The sequence below is a fragment of the Impatiens glandulifera genome, chromosome 9 (genome assembly GCF_907164915.1).
Source record: "Impatiens glandulifera chromosome 9, dImpGla2.1, whole genome shotgun sequence".
Classification (NCBI taxonomy): Eukaryota; Viridiplantae; Streptophyta; class Magnoliopsida; order Ericales; family Balsaminaceae; genus Impatiens; species Impatiens glandulifera.
In genome coordinates, this window is record NC_061870.1 from 24,822,053 (window position 1) to 24,835,968 (window position 13,916).

Consider the following 13,916-nt stretch of genomic DNA (forward strand, 5'->3'; position numbering starts at 1 on the left):
AGCAAAAAGAAGAAATATATAAATCTATATGTATGATAGATAAGAACTTAGGAGATTTTATGGAAAACATAAAATATAATAAAATTAAATATCAGGTAATAATGAAATAAGATTTTAGTAAAGACTTATAACAGGTTGAGGGAGGTACAATTTTATACCTAAACTTTAAGGTATAAGTTATACCTTTTAAATTACTGTACTTATAAAATTATTCAACAAACATCTAATTAGTTTTACTGTGGATATAGTTATATTATAACCACAGTGTTATACTCCCTAACAAACGTAGGCTTAATGTAGTAGTTGGGGATAGCCCTATAAATATCTTTGAGGTATTCCTTTGTAAACCATCAAATATTCTATTAATATAATATTACTTTTGTAAGAGATACTTTCTCTCTCTAGAATTCTTGTGTCCATTCAATTAAGCGTCGAGTGTTGCGTCGAGAAAGGCTGACTAGTTACTCGTTCTTACAAAGATCGTAACTAGTGCCGCTCAGATCGTTAGTAGAAAGACTGAGCCCGTGACAGTTGGTATCAGAGCAGAAATGACGAAAAGATCAGATGAAAGTTCAAAGGTCGTGGACGAAGTAGAGAATCTTCCCTACGAGACCGAAGAAGATAGTAGGACCTCTCGCAAAGTTCAAACGGGAGGATCCAAAGTTACCAAAGAAAGAGAGAGATCAAAAGATGCTATCGTTGACATTATCGCCAGGTTGGAGAAGGTAGAACTCACCATGGCGTACGGACAAGATAATGTTGGGGACCTAGAAGAACGCATTGCCGAGATTGAGAAGGAGAGAGACGAGCTCCGAGAAGGAATGCAAGGTGCCTTGAACGAGGGCTTATCCAAATGTCAAGAGCAGACTCAGATCGTGGAGCAGACCCTCCTTGGTGAAATCAGTACCTTGACCGAGAAACTCGAGGTAATGACATCTAAATTACAAGCTACCGAAAGGCATGTGGCGTTACTCAAGAAGGTGGTTACGCAAGAGTGCGGACGTGCGCCTGTAGGAGTCCTAAATACGACAAGGATAGAAAACATATTTAGGCGAGAGGAATGCGAAGGAGATCGACAAATTCTTATGGGGTCTAGATCAGTACTTTAAAGCACACAACCTAGTAGAAGAGGCGAGGAAGATAGATACTGCCACAACATACCTAGAAGACACCGCAATGCTGTGGTGAAGGTGAAGGAGTAGCGACATAAAAAGAGGTACGTGTTCTATTAATACTTGGGGAGAATTTAAGGAGGAATTCAAGAGACAGTTCTATCCTGAAAATGCCATTAGAGAAGCAAGAGCTAAGTTGAGGCGGCTCTCACAAAGGGGGAGTATAAAGGAGTATGTCAAGGAGTTCATCGCTACTCTCCTTGAGATCCCCAACTACTCAGACGACGAAGCCTTGTTTTCCTTCCCTAATGGTCTACAAATGTGGGCGAAGATGGAGTTGGAACGACATGGTGTCCAAAATCTAAATACCGCGATTGCTATTGCTAAATTTTTTGTCGAAATGAGAAGGCAAAAGAAACCAAAGTCGACCTATGAGAGGAATGACGAGGGGGGAAATGGCGGAGACCATTTCTACAGCAATGAAGACCCAAGTAAGTTTACAAAGCTCAATGGTAGAGGAGATTGTGACAAAAAACGTGGAAAAAGACCCCGGATAAAATGTTTCTTTTGTGAAGGGCCGCACAAAGTAAGAGTGTCCTATGAAGAATAAACTATCCGCATTGATGGAGGAGCAAGAACGCCTTCATGATGAAGCTCGATTGGGGTCGTTAAACCTCCTTAGTGCCGTTGAAGCAAAATTTGAGAAGCCAAAGTCTACGAAGAAATGACGACTATTCGTAGAAACAAAAGTAAGAAACCACATGGTTAAAGTTTTGTTGGATACGGGAGCCAACACCAACTTTCTAAAGGTAAAAGAGACAGGAAGACTGGGAATAAGGTACACCAAAGAGAAGGGGTGGCTTAAAGCAGTTAACTCGACACCAAGTTCAACTTACGGAGTTTCTCGTAATGTAAAGGTTAACTTGGGGGAGTGGACCGGCCTTCTGGATTTCTCCATTATTGACATGGATGACTACAAAATGGTTCTCGGTATAGAGTTCCTAGACAAGGTAAATGCATTCTTACTCCCTTCTGCCAATACTATGTACATTATAGAACAAAGAAATACTTGCACAATACCTTTAACAAGAGAGGGTAAAAGAGAAACTAGACACCTCTCTACTATGCAACTCTCAAAAGATGTGAATAAAACCCACCCATCATATTTTGTCACATTTAAAGAAGATGAGAAAGTTGCGTTTCAAAAGAAGACACCTCCAGAAGTTACAACCGTACTAGAGAAAGGTCAGGATGTAATGGCCAATGGATTACTAGAGAAATCCCACCATAAGAGAGAGATGAATCACAAAGAAGAGTTAGTCAAATGTACTAAACCATCAGCGACGATCCTTTACCGCATGGAACCTCCCAACTTGGAGGAATTGAAGAGACAACCAGAGGAGTTTCTCTTCAAGAAAGGGAAGTGCAAAATTGACAAGACCGCCAAGAGAATGAAGAAATGGGAGGACAAGAAGAGAAGACACTTGGAGTTCGGAGGAAACTGAGTGATAGTAAAACTTCTCCTACATCAAGAGAGACGATTTTCCAAATTTCACAAGGGGATTTTGAGGCGATACGAAGGCCCTTTCTTAGAGAAGAAACAGGTTGGAAAGCTAGCATATCGCTCAAAACTTCTCTATCGCATTTGAAGACATCATCCAGACCTATAAGGAGGACGTGACGAGGACGTCGCCAGATTGAGTGGGGGAAAATGTCACAGCTCCCTTGTCTTTCTAACCCAAGAGGCTTAACCATCCATGAAGGCCCAGCCTAAAGAACATTCTAGAAGCTTGGTAAGAAAGCATGCTTACATTAATGAGTCATTTAATGTAGTGGTTGGTTAGTAAGCTATTAAAGTGGTAGTTGGGTAGCAACTCATTAATGTGGTGGTTGGTTAGCACACCATTAATGAGGTAGTTGTGTGTTATTTAATTAATGTAGTAGTTGGGGATAGCCCTATAAATACCTTTGAGGTATTTCTTTGTAAATCACCAAGTATTCTATTAATATAATATTACTTTTATAAGAGATACTTTCTTTCTCTAGAATTTTTGTGTCCATTCAATTAAGCGTCGAGTGTTGCGTCGTGAAAGACTGACTAGTTACTCGTTTTGCAAAAAACATAACTAGTGCCGCACGGATCGTTAGTGGAAAGACTAAGCCCATGACAATTTGCATGCATATTCATCCTTTTTAGATTGAAGTGGTTCTCTGAAAGTATAAACTAATCATTTATTATAATATTTTTTAATAATAATTTTTTTTCTCTTTAAAATGTTTCTTTTGATGTTTATATTTTCTTCAACTATCATATCCTTTGATTTTTTTTTTCCGTTGGTGTTTTACCGTAATAGTCAATGCCCATGTTTTTATTGGTCTTAATCCAATCATATGAGATTATTTGTTAGTTATTTAGTCAACACACTGTTTTCTCATTATTGAACGAATCTTAACACCCACGAGTAACATTAGAGTTCTTTTCAGTTGTTGTTTCACCCAATATTCAATGTCGATGGGATTGTACCTTCTTCACTGATTTGTTTAGTCAACACACTATTATCCCGTTGTTGGATGAATCTCAATACTCACGAGTAGCCTCATAGTTCTTGTTTAGTTGTTGTTTCACCTAGCATTCAATGCTAATGAGATTCTACCTTCTTCTTTGATTTATTAGTCAATACGTTGACATTCTATAATTGGATATATTTCAACACACGATTTTATCAAGTTTGAAAACATAACATCAACATTTTACAATCTCGTCTAAAGCCTCAAGTTGTTCAAGCCATTTCCATCTTAAGTTTGAGGAGAGATGTTATAATATAAGATATTATCACAATATTATAAATTTTGATAATATTATTATTTTTATATTAATATCCTTAGAAAACTTATTATAATGTCTAAACATTAGACCTAACCTATGTATATATATATATAATATTTAATACAAATTTCTCCTAACAATTAAAATTATAATGAAGACGATTTTCGGAAAAAAATTCACGAGGCTAAGGAATTCACCAACATAGTAGATGACGTTTTCAGTTAGGCGGTATTTCACGTCTCAAAGATTTTTTTTACCAATTTTAAGATTATGTGATTACCAAAACTAAAAAAGAAATTTTCCACCAATGGATGCCTTTCTCCAAGATTTCTTATGATAGTAACTCGATGATTGATCACACGATTCTTTTACAAGAAAATCAATGAAACTAATATTATATGCTTATCTTAATATGTTTTTTAATCTACAGTTAAAAAAAAATATAATGATTTTTTAAAATATTGGTACCTTATCCTTATGACAAAATAAGAATATTTTTCATTAAACCATACCCCGTGAAAATGATAAGTAACCGTTCAAAAATATCGTGAATCATAAAAAAAAGGAAATATGACAATATTGTCACATGTTTAACCCAATGAACCATAAATGATATTTTCTTTTCAATAAATATGCATTATCAATCTTTACACATAAAATAAAGTATTAATTATTAATTATCAATCTTCTAGCCTAACGACAACAATATGCGGATATCCCCAACCTCTTTAAGAGTTCCTGGGCTCGAGCCCGCATGCGACAAATTCTGCACTTGATTAAATGGTTAAGTGTGTTTGCGGGCTACATGCTTAACTCCCTTCTGATCACATTTTTTTAATTAACTTGAGTGATATTAATGTCATTATTTTAATTTCTATTATAAATAAATCAACTCTTTATAATCAATTTTTAGATTTGGTTTCATATGTTTTCGTATTATACAAAATACCACTAGATTTCTTTCAATCTAGAAACATGTTTTGTTTTAAAATAAACAAATATTTTTTTCTTTTATTAAAAGAGACGTTTTTATTAAATTTTGATCCCGTAAAGAGCACAAATATTATGAGTTAGACATAATTCACCGACACAACATCAAACAAATATGCATAAATCAAATCAAAACATGTGATATATTTAAAATAGATATTGAGCATAAGACTCTTAATGCTAAAATTTATCTTTTCTTCTTTTCTCCTCCAAGTTCTTAGGAAGAAATGGCGCCTTCACGTCCATTTGCTCGAGCTCCAAGTAAATTTGATTCACTAGAGCAAGCAACACACGAATGGACGTGTGCTTCTCTACCAGGGAGTAGATCTCGTTAAAGTCGACCACTTTGCGTTATGTGAAGCTCTTAGCTACTAATCTCGCCTTAAACCTTGGCTTGTTACTACCCTCTACACCTTCTTTGCACTTGAACACCCACTTTGAACCAACCACCCGCTGATTCTTGAGTTTGTTCACCAATTCACACGTCTCATTTTTGTCAAGAAATGCTTCTATTTGGTTCTCTCTTTACTCTCCATCGCTTCTCTAAATAATTTCAGCTCTTAATCTTGTACCTCATCTGCCACAAGGAATGCAAAGACCGCCAAATCTCTTCGGAACTCAGATTGTCCTACGATCTCGCACTAACTAGTATGAGCTAAGGTTCTCTTCCAGATCCGTATATTACTCCTCTACCTAACCATCTGTTTCATCCTCTCCACTAGCCTCCCCCGTGTCTACCAATTTTTAGTAATCCCTCATAGGAACTCCACCTCAAATTCGATCCTTTCTCTAACGACTTCGCAATCTTTGACTGACTGTGTTGCTCCATAATAAGACTTAGTTTTCCTAAAGACCATGTCATGATTAATGATGCACTTAGTAATCTCCCCGTCCTTGTAAAACAATTTCCAAACCTTTACTCTCTTAAAATATCCAACGAACATACACTTCTTCACTCTCGCATTAAGCTTTCCATCCCATTTGTGAATGTAAGCCACACACCAAAATACCTTCAGGTTGTCGAGTTTTGGAGGAGCGCCATTCCAAAATTCTTCCGATGTCTTTCATTCTAACGTCGTCGATAAGATAAGCCTCTGTGTTAACTGTCTCACCCCAAAACTGCTTTGGTAGACTGACCTCAAATAACATACACCGGACACGCTCAAGTAGCGTTTTGTTCATTCGTTCCGCCAAGTCATTCTGTTGCGGTGTCTATCAGAAGGTTTTGTGATGAACCATCATTTCTTCATTAATAAACTGATTGAACTCCTCGCCAAGGTACTCAAAACCATTATCTGTTCAGAGCTTTTTAACCTTCTTCTCAATTTGAGTCTCTACCATCTTCTTCCACTCTTTGAACTTAACAAATGCCTCATCCTTGCGCTTCAAGATGTATACCCAAATATTGCGCGAAAAATCATCAATGAAGGTGATAAAGTACCTACCTCCACTTGAAGTTGTAGTCTTCGCCGCCCCCACAAGTCTGGGTGAACAAAACTGAGCATCTCCTGAGTCACCTCAACCGACCACCCAAACTTCATCTCGTAGCTTTACCTTATATGCATTTCTCGTAAAACTCCAAATCATCAAAATTTTCCTTGCCAAAATAGCCTCTCTTACTCTACTCCTTCAAACCCCTCTCACTCACGTGGCCCAATCTCTTATGCCATATACTCGTAGACGATACATCTTAAGGCTCTACCACTACTGCCATATCACCAACTAAAGTGCTGCCTTAAAAGACGTAAAGACTCTTCTCTCGCATGCCTCTTGTTGCCACTAATGACTCCTTTATGACCCTCAATACGTGCTTCTCACTCTTCCATGAAAAACTAAGTTGGTCTAGTGAGCCGAGAGAGATTAAATTCCTCTAAAGGTCCTGGACGTGTCATACGTTCGTTAATACCCTCTCGATTCCATCACGCGTCTTCAAACGCCTATTCTGATCCCCATCACCCTGCAAGACTTGTTGTTACATAACAAAACCTCACCCACCGAAGTCTTCTTATAGGTCTCGAACTAACTCTCGTTATGTGTTATATTGAACGAACACCCGTAATCCATAATCCAACACATGTCTAACTGATTAGTGGAGACAACGAGAATGTCTACACTTTTGTACCCATTCTCGACCTCTTGAACAACCTCCACTTCTCCGCTCTTCTTCCCGTCTTTGCTCAAATTTGGAATATCTCATTCTTGTATTTCTCCCCAATGTTTTCCAAATCAAGGAGAATTCTGACATAATCGTCGAGATACGTCTGCAAGTCCTCCTCAGCCATGAGGTGTGAAGTTGATTATTGTTGTTTATATCAATTTTTTTTATAAATCATACATTATTCTGCTCATCTACATTGATGATATGTTTATTGCTAGAACAAACTTATATGAGATTAACATACTAAAGAAATAGTCGTTTGAGAAATTTGCAATGAAGGATTTGAGTGCTACAAAATAAATCATTGGGATGAGGATGTTTAGGGATAAAGAGGTTCTCAAACTCTCACACGAATAATATGTGAAAAAAGTTCTTAGTAGGTTCAACTTGTACGATGCAAAACCAGTTACTACACCTTTAGCTAGTCATTTTAGACTTTCCGAAGATTAGTCGCCTTCAACAAAGAATGAGAAAAATTACATGGCCATCGTTCCATATGTCTCATTGTCTCTTTCATTAGTTGTATTATGTATGCGATGATTTGCACATGACTAGACATATAACATGTAGTGAGAGTTGTTATCAAATTTATAAGCAACTCGGGTAGACAACATTGGGAAGAAGTAAAATGGATACTACGATACTTAAGAGGAAGTATGAGTCCCAAATTCTGTTTTCGAAAGTGAAACATGGGTTTGAAAAATATATTTTGATGCTAACAATGATGGTGATGTTGATAGTATGAAGATCACAACATTGTATATCTATACTCTAGGAGGTACTACAATCAGTTGGGTTATAAAATTATGGAAGATTGTTGATCTTTTTAGTTGTGAGGCAACGTATGTTACTGTGATAGTGGCTAATAAAGAGATGATGTGGTTGCAACTATTTTTTTGAGAATTGGGTTAAGACTACAAGGGAAGTGTGTTAGGATGCGACAATCAAAGTGTCATTTATTTGGAAAAACATCCAGTTTATCATGAAAGGACGAGGCAATAATTTTTTCTCATTAAAGAAATGGGAAAAAGTAAATAGACATAAACAATATTTTTATAATTAAAATTTAAATTTTCTATGTTAAACATTTTGTTTCTTTTTAAATATATAATAATATTAAAATATAATATTCAAAACTAATGAAAAAATCTTTATAATACATTTATCCACGTATAGTTATTCTTTACCATCATAATTTATGTGTCAGTAAATACTCAAATCATTTAAAAAACAAGAATAATGTTATTACTGACGTTTTATAGGCGCTTATTGGCGCAACATTATATGTCGGTGATATAAAGGAGTGGTAGGGAGATAATTTGAGAGAGAGAATGATGTGTCACTACATCATGAATAAAAAATAAAGTGTGAGGAGAGAGAAGAGAGAAAATTTGTTAATTTTTCAACGAATCAGATTGCGTCACGTCATTTTCTCTAAAATTCCCTCTCTAAAAATCATTTCTCGTCGATATATATATAATTACCGATGGAACTTTTAACGAAGCAAGGAGTTATGATATGGTAAAATTAGTGACGCATATATACGACGGCAAACCCTTATTGATATGTCGGCTAGGTCATTTTGGTATACGTGTGTGATTTGTAATTCATAAAGAATTTGTTATTAAGTAGTATTCTTTATCCACATATATATAGTTCAAATGTGTGGAATTAATGTATATTATATAATAATTATTACTTTACATTGTATATATTGACCGTTTTTATTAATTCTGTGTTATCAATAACTTAATAATTTAACATGTTTTTAATTATAATGATACGACTGGACTAAATTAATAAAAATCTAACATCTCAAAATGTTTATAGAAGAAAAGTTAATAATTATTGTGGAACTTTGTAGAACTAATGAGATAATTTTTCAAACATTCTCCTAAACACGTCACCTTTTTCTCTATAGTTGAATTATGCATAAAGTTATATATCAAATTCCAAACTAATTATTTTATTAAATGTGAAAATAAAAGGAAGAAAAGTCCATCTTCAAAAGTATCTAAAGAAAAAGTCCAACTTCAAATGTTTATAGAGAAGTCCATTGACTGGATTTTAATATTTAAAACTTTTTGAAAATGAGAAAAGTCCATCTTAAAATGATCAGAATATATCTTACATTAAGAAATACAAACTACAACCATACTATTCTATAAATACTCACCTTCTTTACTAAAATCAAACACAACACACTTTAAAAGTAAAACCTAATTCCTTTCCTTGAGGCTTGAGAAAACATGGATCCAATTACTACATTGTTATACGCCTCTTTAATCTCCATCCTCTTTGTTGCCATCATATTAAATTTTCTCTCATCTCATAAACGATTAAGGAGAAACCTACCTCCTAGTCCATCGCCCACTTTTCCGATCATCGGACATCTTCATCTCCTAAATGACCTCCCTCATCGGACCTTTCAAGAGCTCTCAGAAAAACTAGGCCCTGTCTTCTCCCTTCAACTGGGAAACCGGCTTGCTGTGGTTGTATCTTCCCCGTCCGCTGTGGAAGAATGCTTCACCAAGAACGACGTCGTTCTAGCAAACCGGCCACCTTTTATTTCGGGAAAATACTTTGGCTACAATCACACCACCATGACCCATGCACCTTACGGGGACCATTGGCGAAACCTGCGCCGTCTCACGGCTGTTGAAGTTTTGTCCACCGCCCGCCTCAATGGTTTCTTATCCATTCGACAAGATGAAGTCAAACATCTACTTCGAGGCCTTTTTGAAGTGTCTTCTTCCATGTTTGCAGCCGTGGATATGAGGTACCTAACTAGCTAGTGTTTTCAAATAAATTTATATAAATAATCTTGAGTTCATATGCTTTATAACTAAGATATGAGTCTACACAAACAATTTATCAATGATATGTTCAATAAATTACTATTAAGGTCCCGGTTGTCGGAGCTGTCATTTAACGTCATAATGAGAATGGTTGCCGGGAAAAGATACTTCGGTCAAGGAGAACTTTCGGATTATGAGGAGGCTAAGGAATTTAGAAATATTGTCCAAGAGGTTTTCAAACAAGGTGGCTTATCAAATGCCGGAGACTTTTTACCAATTCTAAGATTATTTGATTATCAGAATCACGAAAAAAGCTTGTGCACACTTCAGAAGAAGATGGATTCCTTTCTCCAACGTCTAATAGATCAACGTCGACTTTCCAATGATGGGAACACAATGATTGACCACTTGCTTGTTTTGCAAGAAAAACAACAAGAGTACTATACGGATGAAATCATAAAAGGCCTTATACTAGTAAGTGACCTAATTAATCATCCATTTTTGGAGTTCATTTTATTCACTTTTAAATAACTTTAACAATGTATATAGGTTATGATACTTGCCGGAACGGATACATCATCATTGACATTAGAATGGGCATTGTCACTATTAGTAAATCACCCTGAGGTATTGAAGAAAGCGGTGAAAGAGATAGATGTCCAAATCGGCCAAGATCGTATGATGGATGAACTTGATATTGCTAAACTCCCTTATCTTCATGGAGTGATCTCTGAGACCCTTCGATTATTCCCAGCAGGACCACTCCTCCCCCACATGCCGTCGGAGGATTGCAAGATTGCTGGATTCGACGTGCCTCGTGGAACGGTGTTACTGATAAATGCATGGGCCATTCATAGGGATCCTAATGTTTGGGAAGAAGCTGAACTGTTTAAGCCTGAGAGATTTGAAGTGAAAGAAGCTGAAGGAGGACACAAGCTAATACCATTCGGGATGGGGCGAAGGGCTTGTCCTGGAATAGGGCTAGCACAACGTGTCTTAGGGTTCACATTGGGTTCATTGATCCAAAGCTTTCAATGGGAGAGGTTAAGTGAAAATGAATTAGTAGATTTGAGTGAAGGGAAGGGACTCACCATGCCTAAAGCTCAACCACTCGAGGTCATGTGTAAAGCTCGTGATATTTTGCATAAGTTTCTTTGATTGTTTATCTTATTTATACCAATTCTTTATTTTTTTTCATTCTATTATTTATTTATTCTTATTCCTTGAAAATAAACTAATTGTTATATTGTTATTGATCATATCTTAATAAATCATTTATTTTTATTTTTTGATTGAGAAAATGGTTTATTTGCCATTTTATTAAAAATCTCAAAAGGAAAGAAAAATACGAAAATAGTTCATTTGCTTTATTCTAACAACCTAGAGTAATCAAATGTTCGAAAAAACAAAGAAAAAAAAGTCAAATGAATTACAAACAATCAAACAATTGATCTTTTATCTCACTTTGATATTTTCAAAACTAGTGACTTCTTCACAGGGGATTCTCCATTCTTGACATAGGCTCCATTCTCGCTCATCCTCGAGAATTCCCCTCCAAGTCTTCATAAGCGTCCACAATCAAACACGATATCGCTCCAAACATCGCTTACCCTTCTACGGACTCTTCTAAATACCAGCACGTTTCTTTCAGCCCATAGATGGTAGACAATTGAAGCAAATCTGCACTTGAATACACTCGCTGGAAATTTATTCTCTTTCGCTTTGTTTAGGCCAACAACTTTGATATCCTGCCACACTTCTGGAAAGCTCAATAAACCCATAGTCGAGACAAATTCACTCCACACTAGCTTAGTAAACGAGCAACCCCAAGTAAGTGATCAATGGACTCCTCGTTCTCCTCGCATAATAGGCAGCTAACATCCGGTATATCCATGTATCTTCGTATACGGTCCTGTGTATTAATTCTCCCATGAAAAGCTAACTAAAGAATGAAACCATGCCTTGGGATGACCTTCGAAGACCAAACAAGTGGAGCCCATCCAACGACCTGTCCTCTCTCTCGAATAACGTTCTAAATCTTGCTAGAAATAAGCATCCCGCTTTCCTCGGCTTCCCATTAATTTATATAGGATCTCTCTTGAAAATGAATGTTGTTGATATGTTCATGAACCCACTTCCCTTCCGGAACCCGCCTAAAGAGTGAACCCCATTGCCCATCTCTTACTTCTCTTACCGTGGCAGCCAACCAATCCCTTCTTATACGTATATTTCAGAATTCTTACCTAAGGTGGACGGTTTTCAAACCATGGGTCGTGCCTAAACAACGTGCTTCGGCCATCCCACAATTGTATGTCGAAAAGCGATGTGATGATGTCTTTAAATTTTAGAATCTTCTTTAGAGACCAACCATACCTTCCTTCACTTTGCTTGTCCAAATGCTTGCTTTCCTTTTTATAAACCGAGAGTGTATTCATCTCACCCATAATGAATCCCGTTTACACTCAATGGCTCAAAGGTGTTTGTATGTGAAGGCCTTATTCCATTCGATGCAATTTTTAACATAATTTCACCCTCTTCTTTGGGTTTACATAAAGCTCTCCATTTGACTTTTTTTTATCTCATCTCCCACGACTGCCCAATATGAAATCCCTCATCAATGTGTCTAATTATTTCATCACTTTCTTCGGGAGAACAAGCTGTTGCGCCCAATAACCGACGATTACCATAACCACACCTAATCAGCTCAATCTAACCAGCGTATGAAAGTTTATTCGATGCCCATCCCGATATCGTGTTCTTTACCTTTTCAATCAGTGGCCGACAATGTATAATATGCATTTGTTTAGCCGTCAAAGGGATCCCTAAATATCGCATTGGGAAGCTACCCTCCTTTATACCCATGACTCAAGATTTCTGCCTTCATCTCCTCACTAACTCTGCCATAGAATACTAAATTTTTTTCTCCTCATGAATAGTCAAACCCGTAACATCATAAAATAAATTTAGCCATCCCTTACAGTTTTTATAGAGTCAACGTTCGCATGCGCGAGGATGAACATGTCGTCGGCAAAGCACAAGTGGGTAATCTCTTCCTCCTCACAAAAAGGATGGTAGCTGTATGGTTGGATCTTTTAGAACATCGTAAAGATGTTCTCAAAGACCTCCATGACCAATACGAAGATGTACAAAGAGAGAGGACCCCCTACCTCACTCCACTTTCACCCTTGAAATAGACTGAAAATGAATCCCGTTAACACTCACAACAAAATTAGAAGTAGAAATGCATTACAAGATCCAATCGATATACAAGGAAAATCAACAACAATCATTAAATCACGGACGGTATCCTACCTAACCGAGTCAAAAGCTTTTCTGATATCAATTTTAAAAACCACCCGCGGGGAAATTTCCTTTTCCCATAACCCTTGAGAAGGTTCTGCATGAGTAATATATTATGAAAAATAGTTCGACCGAGGATGAATACAGACTACCTTAGACTTACAATTTTAGATATGACATTCTTAAAGCGTTTAGACAGAATTTTTGAAATAATTTTATAAATGACACTATAGCAAGAAATTGGCCTAAAGTCATGGAATCTTTCGGGTAAAGTCTTAGGAATCAAGGTAAGGACCGTAACATTCCACTATTTCAACATCTTTCCATTACGGAAGAATTCCAACACACCCTCGGTGACATTGTTACCCATAACACACCAGTTTTCCTTGAAGAACTCAGCGTTAAAAGCCATTCGGGCTTGGGTTCTTATTCCCATTAATGCTAAACAATGTTTCCTTAATATTCTCTCTCGTGAAAACTTTAATCAAATCTTTACTATCCCATACTGATATTCTTTTGTCAATGATTTGGTAGAGTGTATTCAAATAGTTAGGATGCTATTTTTTGGTGCCCATGAGCTGCTTATAGAACTGGACAACAAGGTCATGCACTTGCTCTTGCCCTTGTGCGTACTCATCATCATCCTTTCTCAACTTATACACTTTGTTCCTCAAGTTCATAGCCGAACACTTTCAAAAAAAGAAGGTTGTGTTTTTGTCGCCAAGAGAAAG

General features: G+C 36.7%; 1 protein-coding gene across 1 annotated transcript; it reads left to right on the plus strand.

The window, feature by feature from the left end:
* Nucleotides 1–9,296: 9,296 nt before the first annotated feature.
* On the plus strand, nt 9,297–11,056 carry LOC124915181 (cytochrome P450 81Q32-like). Its single transcript, XM_047455849.1, has 3 exons — nt 9,297–9,866; nt 9,993–10,359; nt 10,435–11,056. The coding sequence occupies exons 1-3, from the start codon at nt 9,337–9,339 to the stop codon at nt 11,041–11,043; spliced, it is 1,506 nt and encodes a 501-aa protein (XP_047311805.1). The 5' UTR covers nt 9,297–9,336; the 3' UTR covers nt 11,044–11,056.
* The last annotated feature ends 2,860 nt before the right edge of the window (nt 11,057–13,916 follow it).

Coding starts and splice junctions, on each gene's coding strand:
- LOC124915181 (XM_047455849.1), top strand. CDS start 9,337: ATGGATCCAATTACTACATTGTTATACGCCTCTTTAATCTCCATCCTC. Junction 9,867..9,992: donor TTTGCAGCCGTGGATATGAG/GTACCTAACTAG, acceptor ATTACTATTAAG/GTCCCGGTTGTCGGAGCTGT. Junction 10,360..10,434: donor TCATAAAAGGCCTTATACTA/GTAAGTGACCTA, acceptor CAATGTATATAG/GTTATGATACTTGCCGGAAC.